The sequence below is a fragment of the Rhincodon typus genome, chromosome 3 (genome assembly GCF_021869965.1).
Source record: "Rhincodon typus isolate 14 chromosome 3, sRhiTyp1.1, whole genome shotgun sequence".
Taxonomy (NCBI): Eukaryota; Metazoa; Chordata; class Chondrichthyes; order Orectolobiformes; family Rhincodontidae; genus Rhincodon; species Rhincodon typus.
This window is the reverse complement of record NC_063334.1, coordinates 13,569,391-13,585,794: the sequence shown is the minus strand read 5'-3', so window position 1 is coordinate 13,585,794 and position 16,404 is coordinate 13,569,391. Positions and strand designations below refer to the sequence as shown.

General features: G+C 39.8%; 1 protein-coding gene across 1 annotated transcript in view; it reads left to right on the top strand.

Annotated features, from left to right (window-relative positions):
• Positions 1 to 14,961, top strand: part of glis3 (GLIS family zinc finger 3) — a 505,011-nt gene extending 490,050 nt beyond the window's left edge. The window contains exon 10 of the mRNA XM_048619931.1: positions 14,157 to 14,961. Coding sequence (XP_048475888.1) covers positions 14,157 to 14,293 — 137 coding nt within the window. The 3' untranslated portion in view covers positions 14,294 to 14,961. The remainder of the gene's footprint in view (positions 1 to 14,156) is intronic.
• Positions 14,962 to 16,404: the final 1,443 nt, after the last annotated feature.

Here is a 16,404-nt window from a genome sequence, read left to right as displayed (position 1 = left end):
AAGGGAGCCTAGGGAAGGGGTGTGTGGGGGAGAGGTTTGGGGAGGGGTGTCCAATCAGAAAAGGGGCCTGTGGCCGAGGTATCCCCGATTTCTGCCCTGTTCTTGACCAATACCTGAGCTGAGTGACCTGCTGATTTACTTTTCCAACCCTGACCTCCTCCCACTGACCACCAATAACTGGCCACTTCATCTCCTCAGTTTCTGTGACTCCAGCCTTCCCTCAGCCCCAACCCCTGCTGTAAAATTACAAATCGGTTGGGGGTCAGCCACAAAACAGCAGGAAGGTCACCTGCAGAATTCTACACCCAGCCCCACACCCCCAGTAGGTGAGAGACTGTAATGTCCTATAGCAGGTCTGGTCTTACCACAGCTCTGTATACTTGAACTTAACTTCAACATCCTTGTCCTCCAGTATAGAGACCAGAATGTGACTGGTATTTTTTGATCCATTTCTGTGCTTGTTCATGACATTTTACTGATCTGCACAGCTGAACCCAACCCTTCCACCCTCCGTCCAATCTCTTTCAGCTTGACTATTTCTATTTTGTCACATTTTAATAAGTATCTTTTTTGAGTTCCACCCCAGTCCAAAGAAAATCACATCAGACATTGAAAATTATTTGTCACAGTTCTGACACTGTGTTCCTCATCAGCTCAAACCCATTGTGTTAAGAAGTCTCTCGATCTGACTCGCTCGCCGTGAGCATCTGGTAGGTTTTACTTGAACATGGAGAGATAAAAAGCAATGACATAGGCTCTCAGTCAGTCTTAAAACAGAAGGTGCTAAATATTTAGCAAGCTCAGAAGCAGAAAGCAACAGAGTAATTAGGATTAAGGTAAAGGACCCCCAGATTATGGGTAATTATAATTTAAATCAAGAAAGGTAGCCTACAGTCATTTAAAATCTTAAGATTAGCATTAGTATGTAGTACAGAAAATCGCTTTGCACTGATTAAATCAAATGATGACTTCTTTTATACATTCACTTGCTCTGAGATGGACCAGTTAAACTTTTGCCTCATTAGCTACATATATGGCAGGTAAATAGGGAATTGATTTCACTTATCCAATCCATTATTCAGCAGAAAGTTGCTTTCTTTGTGCTGTTATATAGGTAGATACTGTGGAATGTGATTCTACCCAGCTTTACAGGAGCTGTTAAGAAGTGCTACTGAACACAAACATTGGGCTTGTTTTGTTTTTGTTCAGAGACGTTGTTACACAGGTATTGTGATATACAGTATTACATAAAGAGAAAAATGAAGACTTGTGGCAGGTTCTAATCACTCATAACAGAGGAAACACGAGAGGAGCATAGAATGTGCAAGAGGGAACTTAAAAAGATTAGGAGAGATAAAAGGAGGCATGAAAAGGGGACTAGCAGGTAAAACAAAGGAAATTGCTAAATTGTTTTACATATACCTTCAGGGTAAAATAATAATGAGGGAATGAGTAGGGTCCATTAAATATCAAAGTCACACGACACCAGGTTACAGTCCAACAGGTTTATTTGAAATCACAAGCTTTCGGAGCGCTGCTCCTTTGTCAGGTGAAGTGACTTAGCAACTCGCTAAGTGAATTTGCCTGATGAAGGAGCAGTGTTTTGAAAGTTTGTGATTTCAAATAAACCTATTGGACTGTAACCTGGTGTCGTGTGATTTCTGACTTTGCCCCTTGTGCAACACCGGCACCTTGCCATTAAAGATCACAGGGATAAGTTGTGCATGGAATCAGAGGATGTAGGGAGAGTTCTAAATGAATACTTCATGTTGGTGTTCACTAGTGAGAGAGAGTATAAAAGTCGGGGAGAGCAACTGTGATATACTTAAAGAAATTAGCATAGACAGGGAAGAGCTTCTCAGTGATCTATCAGGCTTAACAGTCGATAAATGGCCAGATGAAATGTAGCCCAGGCTGTTGAATGAAACAACAAGTGTGAAACAGCAAAGGCATTGGCTAAAATTTTCAATTCTTCTCTGGCCACAATAGAGGTCCGAAGGACTGGAGGACAGTCAATGTGGTACCGTTATTCAAGAAGGGAGTAAGGGGTCAACCAGGAAACTACAGGCCAGTCAGTGGTAGGGAAACTATTGGAACACTATTGAAGCGCAAAATCACTGAATATATTCGTGTAAAAGTCGAATTTTTTGGACTGATTTTTAAGGCTAAATTTATGGGGTCGACTATTACATGGATATGAGGGGCTGAAATTCATGGGGCAGTCCAAGATACCATATCATTAGCAGACGCCTAATTAATCTTTAAACGAATACAGAAAGAAAACACAGTAGATTATGGTAATTTCTATGATATCTTGTCTTCTAGTTCAGCAGGCAGCTTTTGTACGACCTTAGTTCTCTGCCGAAGTACAAAGTCATGCCTCTCATGACCGTTGTGCACCATTCAGCACTCGCCTTAAAATCTGAAATTCCATCCTTCTTTGAGTCACTTCATGCATGGATTCAGATGGCTTCATGACTAACACATTCTCCATTCTGACAATTTTCAAGTACCCACTCAGCAACGTTTTTCTCCAATTGTGGCCACTTGCTAGGTTTACCTCTGTTGGCACACTTTTGTCTTGGCATTGTTTGAAGTTGGTTCAATATCTTTCTCCAGTCTCTTACAAGTTTCTCTGAAACACAAAATTCTCCTGCTGCTATACAGTTATTTGTCTTCTTTGCAACTTGAATAACTTTCAGTTTAAATGCTGCTTCTTTTTTGTTTTTTTAAGAGGGCATTTTTACACAAAATGGTGAAGAAATTTCAAAACACATAATAGCATGAAAAAAAAAATTCATTCCCTCATTGTAACATTTATGTACAGGATGATACCTTAACATGCAAACATTGATCTGTTATCTGAGAAGAACTAGGGTCGAGTTTTACAAGAGATAAAAGGAAAATTCCAGATCTTTTGGCCAGAAATAGGGGGTCGACTTTTACATGAGATTGACTTTTACTTGAGTATATATGGTAGTCTGTATTTGGAGAGGCAGGGGGAACAGTCAGTGTGGTTCTGTTCAGCGGAGGTCATGTCTGACCAATTTGAATTTTTCAAAGAGGTGACCAGGTGTGTAAATGGGGGAAATGCTTTTGATGTTATCTACTTGGAATTCAGTAAAGCTTTTGATAAGGTCTTACATGGGAGACTGATAGCAAAGGTGAGAGCACATGCAGTCCAAAGAAATTTAGCAAATTGCATTCACAATTGACTGAGTGGCAGGAAGCAGAAGGTAATGGATGAGGGGTGTTTTTCCAACTGGAAATCTTGTCCATTGGGGCCCCACAGAGAGCAAAGTTGGGGTCCATGATGTTTGTGGTTTATGGAAATAATTTAGACTGAATGTAAAATGGTTGATCAGTAAGTTCATATATGATACAAAGAATGGTAAGTGGGAGGAGAATGGCCTTCAATTACAGGAGAATATTGACAAGCTAATCAGATGGGCTGAACAGTGGCAAATGAAATCCAATCCAGATAAATACGAGATGGTGCACTTGCGCAGAACAAACAAGGCAAGGGAATACATGATGAAAGGTAGGACCCTGGGAAGCACTGAGGATCGAAGGGACCTTGGTTTGCATGACCACTGATCCCTTAAGGTAGCAGGGCAGGTGAATAAAGTGGGTAAGGAGGCATATGAGATACTTGCCTTTATTAGCCGAGACAGTGAGTTCAAGGACAGGGAGATTGCGCGAGATCTGTATAAAATGTTGGTTAGGCTAAAGCTGGAGCGTTGCCTGCAGGTCTGATATTCACATTATAAGAGGAATGTGATAGCACTGGAGAGGGTACAGAGGGAGATTTACCAGGATGTTGCATGGGCTGGAGAGTTTCAGTTATGCGGAGAGATTGGATAGATTGGGATTATTTTCCTTAGAGCACAGGAGATTGAGAGGGGACATGATTGAGATTTATAAAGTTATGAGGAGCACAGACAGGGGAGACAGGAAGAGATATTTCTCCTTGATGGAGGGGTCAATGACCGGGGGGCATAGATTTAAGGCAAGGGGTGGAAAGGTTAGAGAAGATGTGAGGAAATTGTAATTCACCGAGAGGGTGGTGGGAATCTTGAAGCCACTGCCTGTATGGGTGGGAGAGGAAGAAACCCTCATCACATTTTAAGAAGGATTAAAGATATACACTTGAAATACCAAGACATGCAAAGCTGTGAGCAAAGTGCTGGAAAATAAGATTAGAATTAGTGAGGTGATTGTTTTTGACTGGTGTGGACGTGATGGGTTGCAGACCTAAATGACCTCTGGAACAGGTGGGACTTTATCCAAGTCTCCTGGCTCAGAGATAAGTCAAAAGACCCATACCAGGCATTCGGTTAAGACCTGTTCTTAAATTCAGAATAGCTGCAATCCATCTCATGTGCTGAATCAGATCCAATTTAATCCCATTGTATAGAATTTTAGTCCATTTAATAAATTATACCATATACGTTCTTGGACAAAATTATTCAATATGCTGTTTTATTCAACTTTACTTTTATGTTCATCACTGCAAAAACTAAACAACTGTAATATTCTGCCTTCAGATGCCAGTATATTTCAGAAATCTGATCTCTGTGTTAAATGTAATTTATTAATCGCATTCTGTTTTGTTTAGGCTCAAGTGCTGTAAGATTAAATGGATTGTGGTACAAAGGTTTGCCAAGTGGTTGTTTTTTATCTGAACTAGATAAAAATTCCAATGAAGCATATTCCTGACTCAAGCAGAACATTTCTCGGCAAACTAGTTATGCATTTATCAGGATTCAATAGTACCAGAACGAGATTTAAATTTGGAGATAGACAAGTCATAGATTTTTTTTCAATTGTAACTTTACCAGTACTATATACACATATCTTTTTCTAAAACAGTTGTTAAGTAATCAAAAACCCTACATACATCAACAATGTATCCTTTAATAAGCCTTTATTGCGCACTGTTTGGTCATGTAGGATTGTACATGCAGCTATAATTGCCCACAGTTAAGAGACACTGCTGCATGTACTTGAACTGTTTGTCCCACATTTGGTAAGCTTCCAATTCCTGTACTGCCATGTACCTGCACAACTCAGAAGGTCAACTGTGAGCGAGAATGGTAAGTATGAGTAATTAGTTACTCTCAATCACTGAATTCAGCCAGCGGCAACAATTATTTATGTAGCATCTTTAATACAATAGGTTGCCTCAAAGTGCTCACAGAGGCATTATAGAACAGGACCTGACACACAGACAGACAGGGAGGTGTTAGGATTGAGGGTCCAAAAGCTTGGACACAGAGACAAAGTTTAAGGAGCATCTTCCAGAAGGAAAGCAAGATGGAGAGCTCCCAGAGGAGAATTTCAGAGCTTTGGGACCAGGCACCCAAAGACATAATCAGAAGGGAGGAATGATTAAGACGTCAGAATTAGACAAATGTGGATGTTTGGGCTAATGATTAAAATTGAAACTTGGAATTTTTTTGCACTTTCCTAGCTTCTCTTAAGAAGTTGATGCTGAGCTGTCTTCTTGAAGCGCTGAAGTCCAATTAGTCTAGGTATATCCACAATGCCAGTCGAGAGGGATTTCAGCATTTTGACCCAGCAGTACTGGAGGAATGGCAATATATTTCCTAGTCAGGATGGTGAGTGGCTTGGAGGGGAACTTGCAGGGGGTGGTGTTCCCATATATCTGCTGCCCTTGTCCTTCGAGATGGAAGTGGTCGTGGGTTTGGAAGGTGCTGCCTGAGGATCTTTGGTGAATTTCTGCAGAGCATCTTATAAGTAGTACACACTGCTGCCAGTATGCATCAGTTATGAAAGGAGTGAATGTTTACATATGTGGTGCCAATCAAATGGGCTGTTTTGTCCTGGATGGTGTCAGGTTTCTTGAGTGTTGTTAGAGCTGCACCCATCCAGGCAAGTGGGAAATATTCTATCATGCTCCTGACTTGTGCCTTGTAGGCTGTGGACGCAGGGGAGTCAGGGGCACACTCTGGGGAGTCAGGAGCTGAGCTATCACTGCAGAATTCCCTACCTCTGACCCCAAGAGGTTAATAGTGCAGGAATAGGCTGTTAATTATCTGAGTTGGAATTTTCCTGCTTTTTGAGTATGGGACAAATCTGAGGAATTTTCTGCATTGCCAGGTAGATGCCAGTTTTGTAGCTGTATTAATACAACTTGGCTGGGGCCACAGCACATTCTGGAGCACAAGTGTTCAATACTATTGCCAGAATGTTGTCAGGGCCTGTAGCCTGTAGAGTATCGAGTGCCTCCAACCGTTTCTTGATATCACGTGGAGTGATTTGAATTTGCTGAAGACTGGTATCTGTGATGCTGGGGACCACTGGAAGAGGCTGAAATGGATTGTCCACTTGGCACTTCTGGCTAAAGATTGTTATGAATTTTTCAGCCTTATCTCTTGCACTGATGTTCTGGGCTGTCCCATCAATGAGAATAGGGATATTTGTGGACCCTCTTCTTCCAGTGAATTTGTTTAATTGTCCATCACCATTCACATTTGGATACGGCAGGACTGCACAGCTTAGATCTGATCTGCTCATTATGGAATTTCATTTATCGCTTGCTGCTTATGCACTTTCGCATGCATGTAGTCCCGTTTGGTGGCTTCACCATGCCACATCATGGAGAGCATCCTCAATATGAAGACGGGACTTTGTCTCCACAAGGACTGTGCAGTGGTCATTCTTACTGATACCATAATGACGGATAGATGCATCTGCAGAATTCTGATCAGTGAGGATGAGCTCAAATTTTTTAAACCTCTTGTTGGTTCCCTGAGCACCCGTCCTGCGTCTAATCTAGCAGTTATGTCCTTTCCAACTTGACTAGTTCAGTCAGCCATGCTGCTGAGCCACTTTTGGTGATTGACATTGAAATCCACTACCCAGAGTAAATTATATGCCCCTGTCATTTTCAGTACTTCCTCTAAGGGGGGGCTTAACATGGAGTCCAATTTATTCTTCAGCTGAGACAAGATGGTACATTGTAATCAAGGGAAGGTTTTCTTGCTCATGTTTGATCTGATGTCATGAAATATCATGGGGTCAGAGGCAATGTGAGGCTTCCCAGGGAAACTTCCTCCTCAGTGTATGCCACTGTGCTGGGTCAGTACTGCCAGTGGGACAGGGTATACCCAGGGATGGTGACGGTTGTGTCTGTGACATTGTCTGTAAGGTGTGATTCTGGAAGTATGCCTTTGCCGATTTTGGCACTAGCCTCCAGATGCTGGTAATGAGGACTTTGCAAGGTCGACAGGGTTGTTATTGTCATTTCTACTGCCTTCGTGAACGTGTTGTTTTTTTGAGATTTCTTCAGTGGTTAATACAACTGAGTGGTTTGCTCAGCCATTCTGGAGGTCATTTAAGAGTCAGTCTCATTGCTGTGGGCCTGGAGTCACATGTAGACCAGACCAGGTTTTCATGGCAGTTTTTCTTCCCTGAAGGGTATTAATGTGCTTTAATGATGATTGACAATGGTTTCATGTTATAAAGTGACTTTTAATTTCAGATTTAATTGAATTCAAATTCAATCAACTGGAATCCCACCATGATGGGATTCATATCCAGGTCCCTAGAACATTACCTGTGTGACTGGATTTCTCATCCAGTAACAGGGCCACTACACCATCACCTCAACAATGATGAGGTCAGAAATCACACAACACCAGGTTATAGTCCAACAGGTTTCTTTGAAAACACAAGCTTTTGGAGCCTCTCTCCTTCTTCAGGTGTTAGTGAGAGAGGTAGTATTGGACACAGAATTTATAGGTAAAAGATCAAAGGGTCACACAAGTGGTGAAGATGCATTAAACAAACTAAGATGTTGTTAAATCTTTAACCAGTTAAGTTTTAATTGATTAATATGTATATGTAAATCCCCAAATTACTTTCAAATCACTGTCCTGAGACAACTAAAGGTTTTATCAAAGTAAAGAAGAGGTGACATTTTAGGTCGACAGAGATGAGGAGGAATTATTTCTCTCAGAGTCGTGAATCTGTGGAATTGACTCTCCCCCAGGGCGCAGTGGGGTCTGGGACATTGAGTAAATTTATGGAGGGGATAGATAGGTTTTTAATTAGCAATAGGTTGAAGGGTTATGGGGAGTGGGCAGGAAAGTGGAGTTGAGGCCGAGATGAGATCGGTCATGATCGTATCAAATTGCAAGCAGGCCCAAAGGGCTGAATGGCCTACTCCTGCTCCTAGTTCTTATGTTCCTATGATCTCACATCCTACCCTAGCTTTCTATTTTTGTGATACACAAACATTTATCTCGAGTGAACTGTCCTTGAAGAGGACGTGGAAGGCTTGAATGTTAACACCATTATAAAACTGCCACAGACTAAGGGAGATTCAGTGCTGAGGCTCTTTGGTGAAATCCTGCATGATTTATCATCTGGCCTATTGGACTCAAATATATCCCAGGGCAAGCTATAAAAGTAATAGGTACCTATATAGTTTATATAATTTTTTAGCATGTGTTCCAAAAAAACCTGTAAATATTTTATAGGTCCTTTGAGACAGTGCAATGATGCCCTACAGAATTCTTACATTTTTATATTAACAAAAGTAAATATATAGATCGATGGTTTACTACTGGCTGAAATTCATTGAGCTGAATCTGCAGCAACTCCATATCATTCAAAAATCTATTCAGGAGGAAAAGCTACTAAAATTTAAAAATAAACTAACTTCTGTTTGTTTGCCAACTATAGCTAGCCATAGTTACACCTGAAAACAAGGATTACTATCCATTGAGTTTCAGTAAAGTCATGTACCTGGGTACTATGGATTTTTACTTGCTATTGTTAACTTCTAAGTGTAGGAGAATGCTCCTTAATTCTATGATTCAAAGAGTTAAAGTGTTCAAGCTCTTTTTGAACTCGAACGCTCAGAGTGTAACGCCATAATTCACATCACATGGCAAGGAATAAATAGGGGGAGGGAATGTGAGCTCCTGTGGACAAATTCTCTGATACCTGTACATGTGCATGAGAATCATAGAAATGTACAGAGGAAGCTATTCAACTCATCGTGTATATGCAAGTACTCTCAGCTATTAAATAAAGGTTGTGCAGGGATCAGAGGGGTTAGTGTTTGTAAAGTACCCTGATGCTCACTTCGGCATTGGAGAGAGAATCAGTCAGTGGCAACTAAATGGAAATTATTCTTCGAGGTATTAGCTGGAGATTCCTAATGCAATACTTTACCAATGGCAGCTTCAGCACACACGCTAAAAGTCAGCTTTTTAAGTTGACAGCCCAGTATCAGGTTGTCAATATAATAAAACAATGAACTGCAAGTGCTGAAGATCCTGAAACAAAAACAGAAATTGCTGCAGAAACTCAGCAGGTCTGAAGAAAGGTCATTGAGTTCAAAATGTTAACTCTGCTTTCTCTCCACAGATGCTGCCAGATCATGTTATCATTGTTTCACAAGGACATTTCACTTTTTTTCACCGAAATTAGTGGCTGTCAATATGAAGCATTCGGATTCAATGTCAGGGTACCAAAAGAGGCAATTAGAAAGACTACACTCTTAAAGTCAAAACTAATCCCATTGTAACTCAGGTAGATGTGTGCAAAATAGACACCGAGCCAGAGAAGGAACAATCAAAAAGGGTGAACAAAAAGCTGACCTCCGAATGGTCAAAGGAGAGTAAAATTGAGTTGTAGTGACTGAGCAGTGGATTTCCAGGCAATATGACTAACCTGGCCGAAGTCCGTGTGACATGTATGTGATGTTTCACTGCAGTGTATTTTCCAGATGAAAGCGATCAATGAATTCTGTTGCATGTAGGCTCCTGTGGGAATATGGTACTGCATATTGCATCTCATGGAAACTGCACTGGTCAAACTATACCATAACACATAAGAAAAAGACATTTGAAAATATGCAGACTGGGCAATTACATAGAAAAGGAACTTTAACACAGATTAATCTGAGTTGAGATAACAAGGTGTAGAGCTGGATGAACACAGCAGGCCAAGCAGCATCAGAGGAGCAGGAAGGCTGACGTTTCAGGCCTAGAGTTGATACACTTTGTTTGGAACAAGCAGGAGCTGTTCTGTGAGGGCTTTGGGACCCTGGAGGAAATTTGTGATCATGTTACAAAGCTGCACCCCACTGGACATAAATAGTACACTGTGAGTGGAGTTAGAGTGGAAGAGGGAAGTGAGATGGAAGATAAATAGAATTAAGGGAATAGTCTGCGAACAATGTTGTAATAAGATTAGAGCCTGGTAAATCTCAGATTATCATGTATATTGGTAACTACTATTAACATACAAAAAACTGAATTCTCAAGAAGTCTCAGCGTGAAGACAGTTCTTGACTTTGCCTTGTCCTCCCCCAATCTGTCTTGAACCCAAACTCTTAGAAGTTGGCATAAAACCACACAACAGAAGAGAAGCAACAATTAAATCTTCAGCAGCTATAAAGTAAAAGAAATGAAGAAGAAGGGCAAAGGGGCCTGGACTATCCTGTGTAAAAATCACTAAAAACAGTGTCAGGAGTTACCAAAGCAAACAAAAATGCTTTAAATCATGGGATTTGTTTTCAACAGGTATTCAATAGAGAAGTAGTGAGGTTGGATAAACTTACAAAGGCCTATGCTCAGCCACACTTAGAAAATTGTGCATAGTTCTCAACCATACCATAAAAAGGGTGTGGAAACATTGGGGAACACACATCAAAGTATCAGACCTAACTAAACCCGAGAAATTACATTCAGATTCTTCCCAGCCCCTGGATGCCAAGGGTATTGGTGAGAAAGTTGGAAGAATCAGTTGGGCAGTGAGTAGTTTCCTATTGTCAAGAGCAAAAAGACCAAGTGTTGAACATTGAAATGGGATTCTCACTGGTGTTTCTTTAACAAAGTGAGATGGTCTGGTAGAGCTCTTCAAAAATAACGTGTGGACTGGACAGCACTGATGAGGAGAGGATGTTTCTGTTTGTGGGTGCTTCAAAACTAGGGGCACTAAATTCAAAATAGAACATAGGAACTACTGAATGTCTCCAATTATGAAATAAGGAGAAATTGCTATACTCAGAGAATGTCCAAGTTAGAATGTGAAACTTGCAAACACAGAAAGTAGTTGAAGCAAGGATCTTATCATTGAATCCTTAAGAGTGTGGAAGTAGGCCATTCAGACCATCGAGTCCACACCAACCCTCCTAAGAGCTAGCCACCCAGATGCACTCCTTACCAATTCGCTGTAACCCTACATTTCCCATAGCTAATCCATTTAACCTACACATCCCTGGACACTATGGGCAATTTAGCACCTGGAGGAAATCCATGCAGACACGGGGAGAACATGCAAACTCCACACAGACAGTCACCTGAGGGTTAAATCGAACATAGGTACCTGGTATTGTGAGGCAGCAGTGAGCTGCCTGAGCAACCGTGCCACCTTTTTAGAACAGCAGAAGAAATTATTGCACTCGTAAAGGTATTTTCGTAACCAGTGGTTGTCTCAAAGTGTTTTTGAGACAATGAAGCATTTTTTGAAGTTCAGTTACTGAGGTAATGTAGAAAATACAGCTGCGAATTTGATCTCAGCTAACTCCCACAAACAACAATGTGCTAATCTGTGTTGTATGGTGTTGATTGAGAGATGAATATTGGCCAGCTCAATGGAATAAATCCCCTGCTCTTCTTCAAAATAGTGCCATGGGATATTTTGCATCCATCCAACCAGACTGATGGTACCTCAGTTCAACATTTCATCTGAAAGACTCTGGGTGAATTCAAAAAGAAACTAGATATGTACATGTGAGAAAGGGGAATCGAAAGATATGCTGAAAAGCTCAGATGAGGAAAATGAAATGGGAGGAGATTTGTATGGAGTATAAAAACAAGAATAGACTTGTTGGATAAATGACCTGTTTCTGTCTTGTAATAATAACCAAAAAATGTACAACAGAAAGCAGTATTCTTCGTTTTCTAGGCTTGTTTGTTGTCCAGGCTGCTAAAGGAAAATGCATATCTTCTATTCTCCAGTTCTAACCAAGGATATCCATCCTAGGTATTAAATTATCTTTTGGTTTTTCCAGTGCTAACTGACCTATTATATATTTTAAGCACTTTCTGTTTTATTTCCGATTGTCGCAATTTTCAGTATTATTTTAAAAAAATTTTAAATTTTAATTTCTAGCTAGCTATTTTTAAAATAAGAATTGTTCCATGGTTCTGTGCCTTACAGATTTACAATAGGTTGCTAGAAACTAGCAAAGCGTTGATGCACACCAACTGAAATTGTAGATAGTTGCATTTAATTGGCAAAATTTCTGAGCTCAATGTGGTACTGTATCACTGAACATGCAGAAGCAAACAGTTTTAAAGACCAGAAGTACTGGGATAGCCATGGTCAGGGCAGGATCACCTGTACAGAGCAGGAGAAAGTTTGCACACTCACCTGAGCTGGAGAGAGTGATGGTGGTGGGAGGAATGCAAGAAAAATAGTGTTGCTTGTAAACAAGACCAGCAAGGAACAACTTTTGAAGACAACTGAAAGCTTACCTCTTTATATTTCTTGGAGCTTGAAACAATAAAACATGATACTGGGCATCAATCCTACACCAGGTGTAATCACTGTGCTGAGACTGCTACAGATCAGTGGTGACGAGGAGTGCTGGGGCCATAGCTCTGACATTGGATTTCCCTGCCTTCACCCCACACTGGGAGCCAGGAAGATTAGAAGGTGTCAAAGTGTGGATCTGGGGCTGGATTTTCATCTTCAAAGTGGGAGTTATGACTTCGACCAATTACTGATGACACAAACGTGCCCCTTGGTCTGCATTGTCTACTATTTGCCTGGTGTGTTGGCATATACAATCTGAAGTCAAGGCTGTTTCCTCCAGAAAGAGGCCTGAGAATGGAATAAAGGTTCCAAATTGGGTTAATTGGAAGGTGCACCTTCATTTACTGGGACTCTAGCTCTGTTTTATAAATTAATATAAAGCCTCTTAACTCTTATTTTCTTACTTCCATCACCGTCCAGCACACTCCCCTATTCTCCACATCTCACCACCCAACCCATATCCCATCAGTGTCCCTTGCCCATTCATCCACTATGTTCTGAATTCCTTGGCCCTAGAATAACATCAGGGAAGTCTTTGAAATCCTCACAAAACTTCAAATAAATGATCAGTCATTCGAAAACAACTGTTCAAATGTGTTATGCTATTTTTGTAGTCATAAACATGTCAAAATAAATTCTGAATTCCCTTTCAATTGTATCATCACTTTTCACTGAGCTGAAACTATTTTCAGGTTTGAAATTCAACCAAGTACTCATAATGAGATTCCATTGCACAACTGTGTCAACAAAATATCAAGAGCTGAATATATTAAAGCCTCTGAAATCATTGAAATATCTCAGCCATCTATTCGGGCTTTGAAACAGGGAAACAGATTTCTAAGCTGTCACTCAATGAAAAGATTAAATTGCAGGGGACAATTACTAACAGTCAAATCTGAATAAAATCTGACATTCAATGCAGAAGAGCAATTTATCAAATGTATAAGGTACTCTCATGTTGCTGAAGACTTGATTTAGCAGTCACTTCCTTTTAAGAAGAAAGCCATTTTATCAATCGTTGCATTAAAAATGTACTTAACTTTTCATTCAGCATTTCATTATGACACATGAAGTAGACAACCCCTTTTGAACTTATCTTTCAAATAGTTCCTGACTCCAAAATAGGGACCGCCTCCGCATGGTTCATGTCGTCTCTGAGCTGGTGTCAATCACCTTCAGAAGCCAAACTGACTCCATCTGAATTATGAGGTGTCAGAATATCTCCTCTGCTATGGACCTGGCAAGGTTGAGACTGTTATATATGGCTTTGCTATTTGCACCATTATCCGACGTTGTTTAACATTTGTCGGTGATGGGAATGGGGGCAGGGATCAGAGAATTGGGTCTGACCTACGGTGGGTTTTCACTACCCCACCTCTATTTCAACATAGATGAAGGCATGAAAATCCAACTTCTTGTGTTTTGGGGCCTATTTGACATTTTTAATTTTACCAAACCTCCTGACTAATATCTATGCTGGGATTTACTTGAAGCTGAAGATCCTTGGTTTAATTTGGAATTAGCATGCTGTTATTCGATACAAAACATTAACAATTTTCTTTTTAAATTTACAGCTTATGACTTTCAAGCAACTTCCCCTGGGATTTTTGGTGACTCTGTACGCAATTGTCCTGAGGACAGTAGCTTTCTCCAGATTAATGCAATCGACCGTTGTCCCAGCCAGCTGTCTTCCATTTACACGGAGGGTTGAGATCAGAGAAAGGAACCACATGGGGGATGGATGCTCCGATATGTCTTTGTTTTGATTTGAACCAATTCTTAAAACTTTGATACTGAATGACGCTTTTCTGTTGAATTCAGACTCTACATCCTTACCTCTCCCAGTTGAGAGAAGCACAATGTTCACCTTTGGTTTCTCTTTGCACATAAAGCCAGCATCTGAGGGAGGCAAAAATGTAAAACCCAAAAGCTGTGTAAGTTATGCCATTGAAGTGAAATATCCAGGGAATCAAGGTACCGTCAATCCCACCTTGGCCACATCATAACCTACTCCTGAAAAAGGAAAGGGAATCAAGTTTTATATGGATGGTCATATGTTGCTTTATCGAACTCTTCTTTCACTTCAGCTGATCTGGTAATTTTCTTTCCTCAAACTTGAAAATAAAAAAGAGATGAGTTTTCACAACCAATTTTATTAAATTGTACTTTCAAAGCTAAGGCCAGGAACAATGGGAATTGTGTCTGTTGGGCATCCCAGCCACCTGCTTCTTTTCATTGTGGATGTGGAATAAATAGATGGTAATCTGAACATTAAAAACAGCAAACTACTGAAACAGGTAACATTGCATGTGGAGACAAGCTTCCAGAACAGATTTTTTTTTTTATTTTACTATCTTTTATTTACACATGTATTACATATCTCACACTTATTATATTTTCTAAAAGATTGTTTTATTTTTGACTTTTTAAATCATTTATGCATAAATTTAAATTTTTCAGAAGGGTGTTTGTTTTCCTAAGCACACTAACAAAGCTTAAAAGGGAAAAAAATATGGCTTTTTCCCTAATGCTCTGCATTAAACAGCCCTAGGCTTCAGCAAAGGTTAAAGTCCTGCTTCTCTGTAGTCAAAGAAAGGTCACAAAATACTTCTACAAATTTGTTTTATTAAAAACAGAAAACACAAGTAAAACAACCTAGCATCCTTAGACTTGAAGTATGTGAGATGTACAATATGACTTTTACTGAAACAGTATGGAAATTATAGTCTAAATAAAGTTGAATGCTCTGTCCACCTTAGACTAATAAAGATATTGGGCCGGATCTCGCTGGAAAAGTAATAGTTTGGTAGCAACACATGCTGTTATTATTTTGCCAATTGGCCGCCAGGTTTAGAGAAATAAGAGATTTTATTGTGAGTTGTGATTCTCCAGACCTGTAGCTTAATTTACACTGCTCCCTTAACCTCTGTTATTACTAAAACCTTGCTATGTATGCACAATAATTACACATTAAATTTGCCATGAAAAGTTGTGATTGGAACAGAACAACAAAAGCACCTTTTTAACCATGTGATAACTGTAAGTGTAATGCTAAATCAACCAGAAAGAGATTAAAGCATTCAATCAAATTCCTCCTTATACCAAATTATTAGGAAAAGATCTTAAACATTTTTTTTTTAAAAAGCTACTTTTCCTTCATGTCAGTTCTCTCTATATCTTAATCGAATTTAAATTTTCATTTTTTTATTTCTTCTATTGTATCTTATTTGATTCTAATACATTTTCCTTCTCCATCATTCGTTTGTTCCTTTTCTGGTCTTGCATCTAACTGGTTGTCGAGATGGACTGTTGGTCCTATATTTCACTAACTTGACTAAGGACCTACTTGTCCATTTGCTTTTGTCACACTGTCACCTTTAGTTTCCAGCAAGTTATAGTGTAAACATTTTTAAGCTGCAGAGAGCCGAAAACAAACTAGCAGTGTAAGCTACAAGATGACCCAGTCCAGCAAGTGCCAGTCCATTTTGTTGTACATGGTGCAAAAATGGGTATTATCTATTTATTTTAATTATATTGTTCTATTTCTGAGGTGAAAATAAGGAACGAGGTGTAACACAGCATCCCTCATAATGCACTATCGTAATTAAGTATTTTGTATGTTAGAGTAGAATGTTAGTCAAGAGATTACAAAATGTGTGGAGGATTGTTCAGTGGTAACTCCAGTTTACTCATATGCTATAAAACACATTTTGTCTTGTTCTATCCTCTTAAAATAATTCTCTGCTCAGAATCGTAAAGTAATACTTCAGTTTTGTACACCTTGAATGTGTGTAGTGTACAAATTATTCCAGCCTGTTCCTC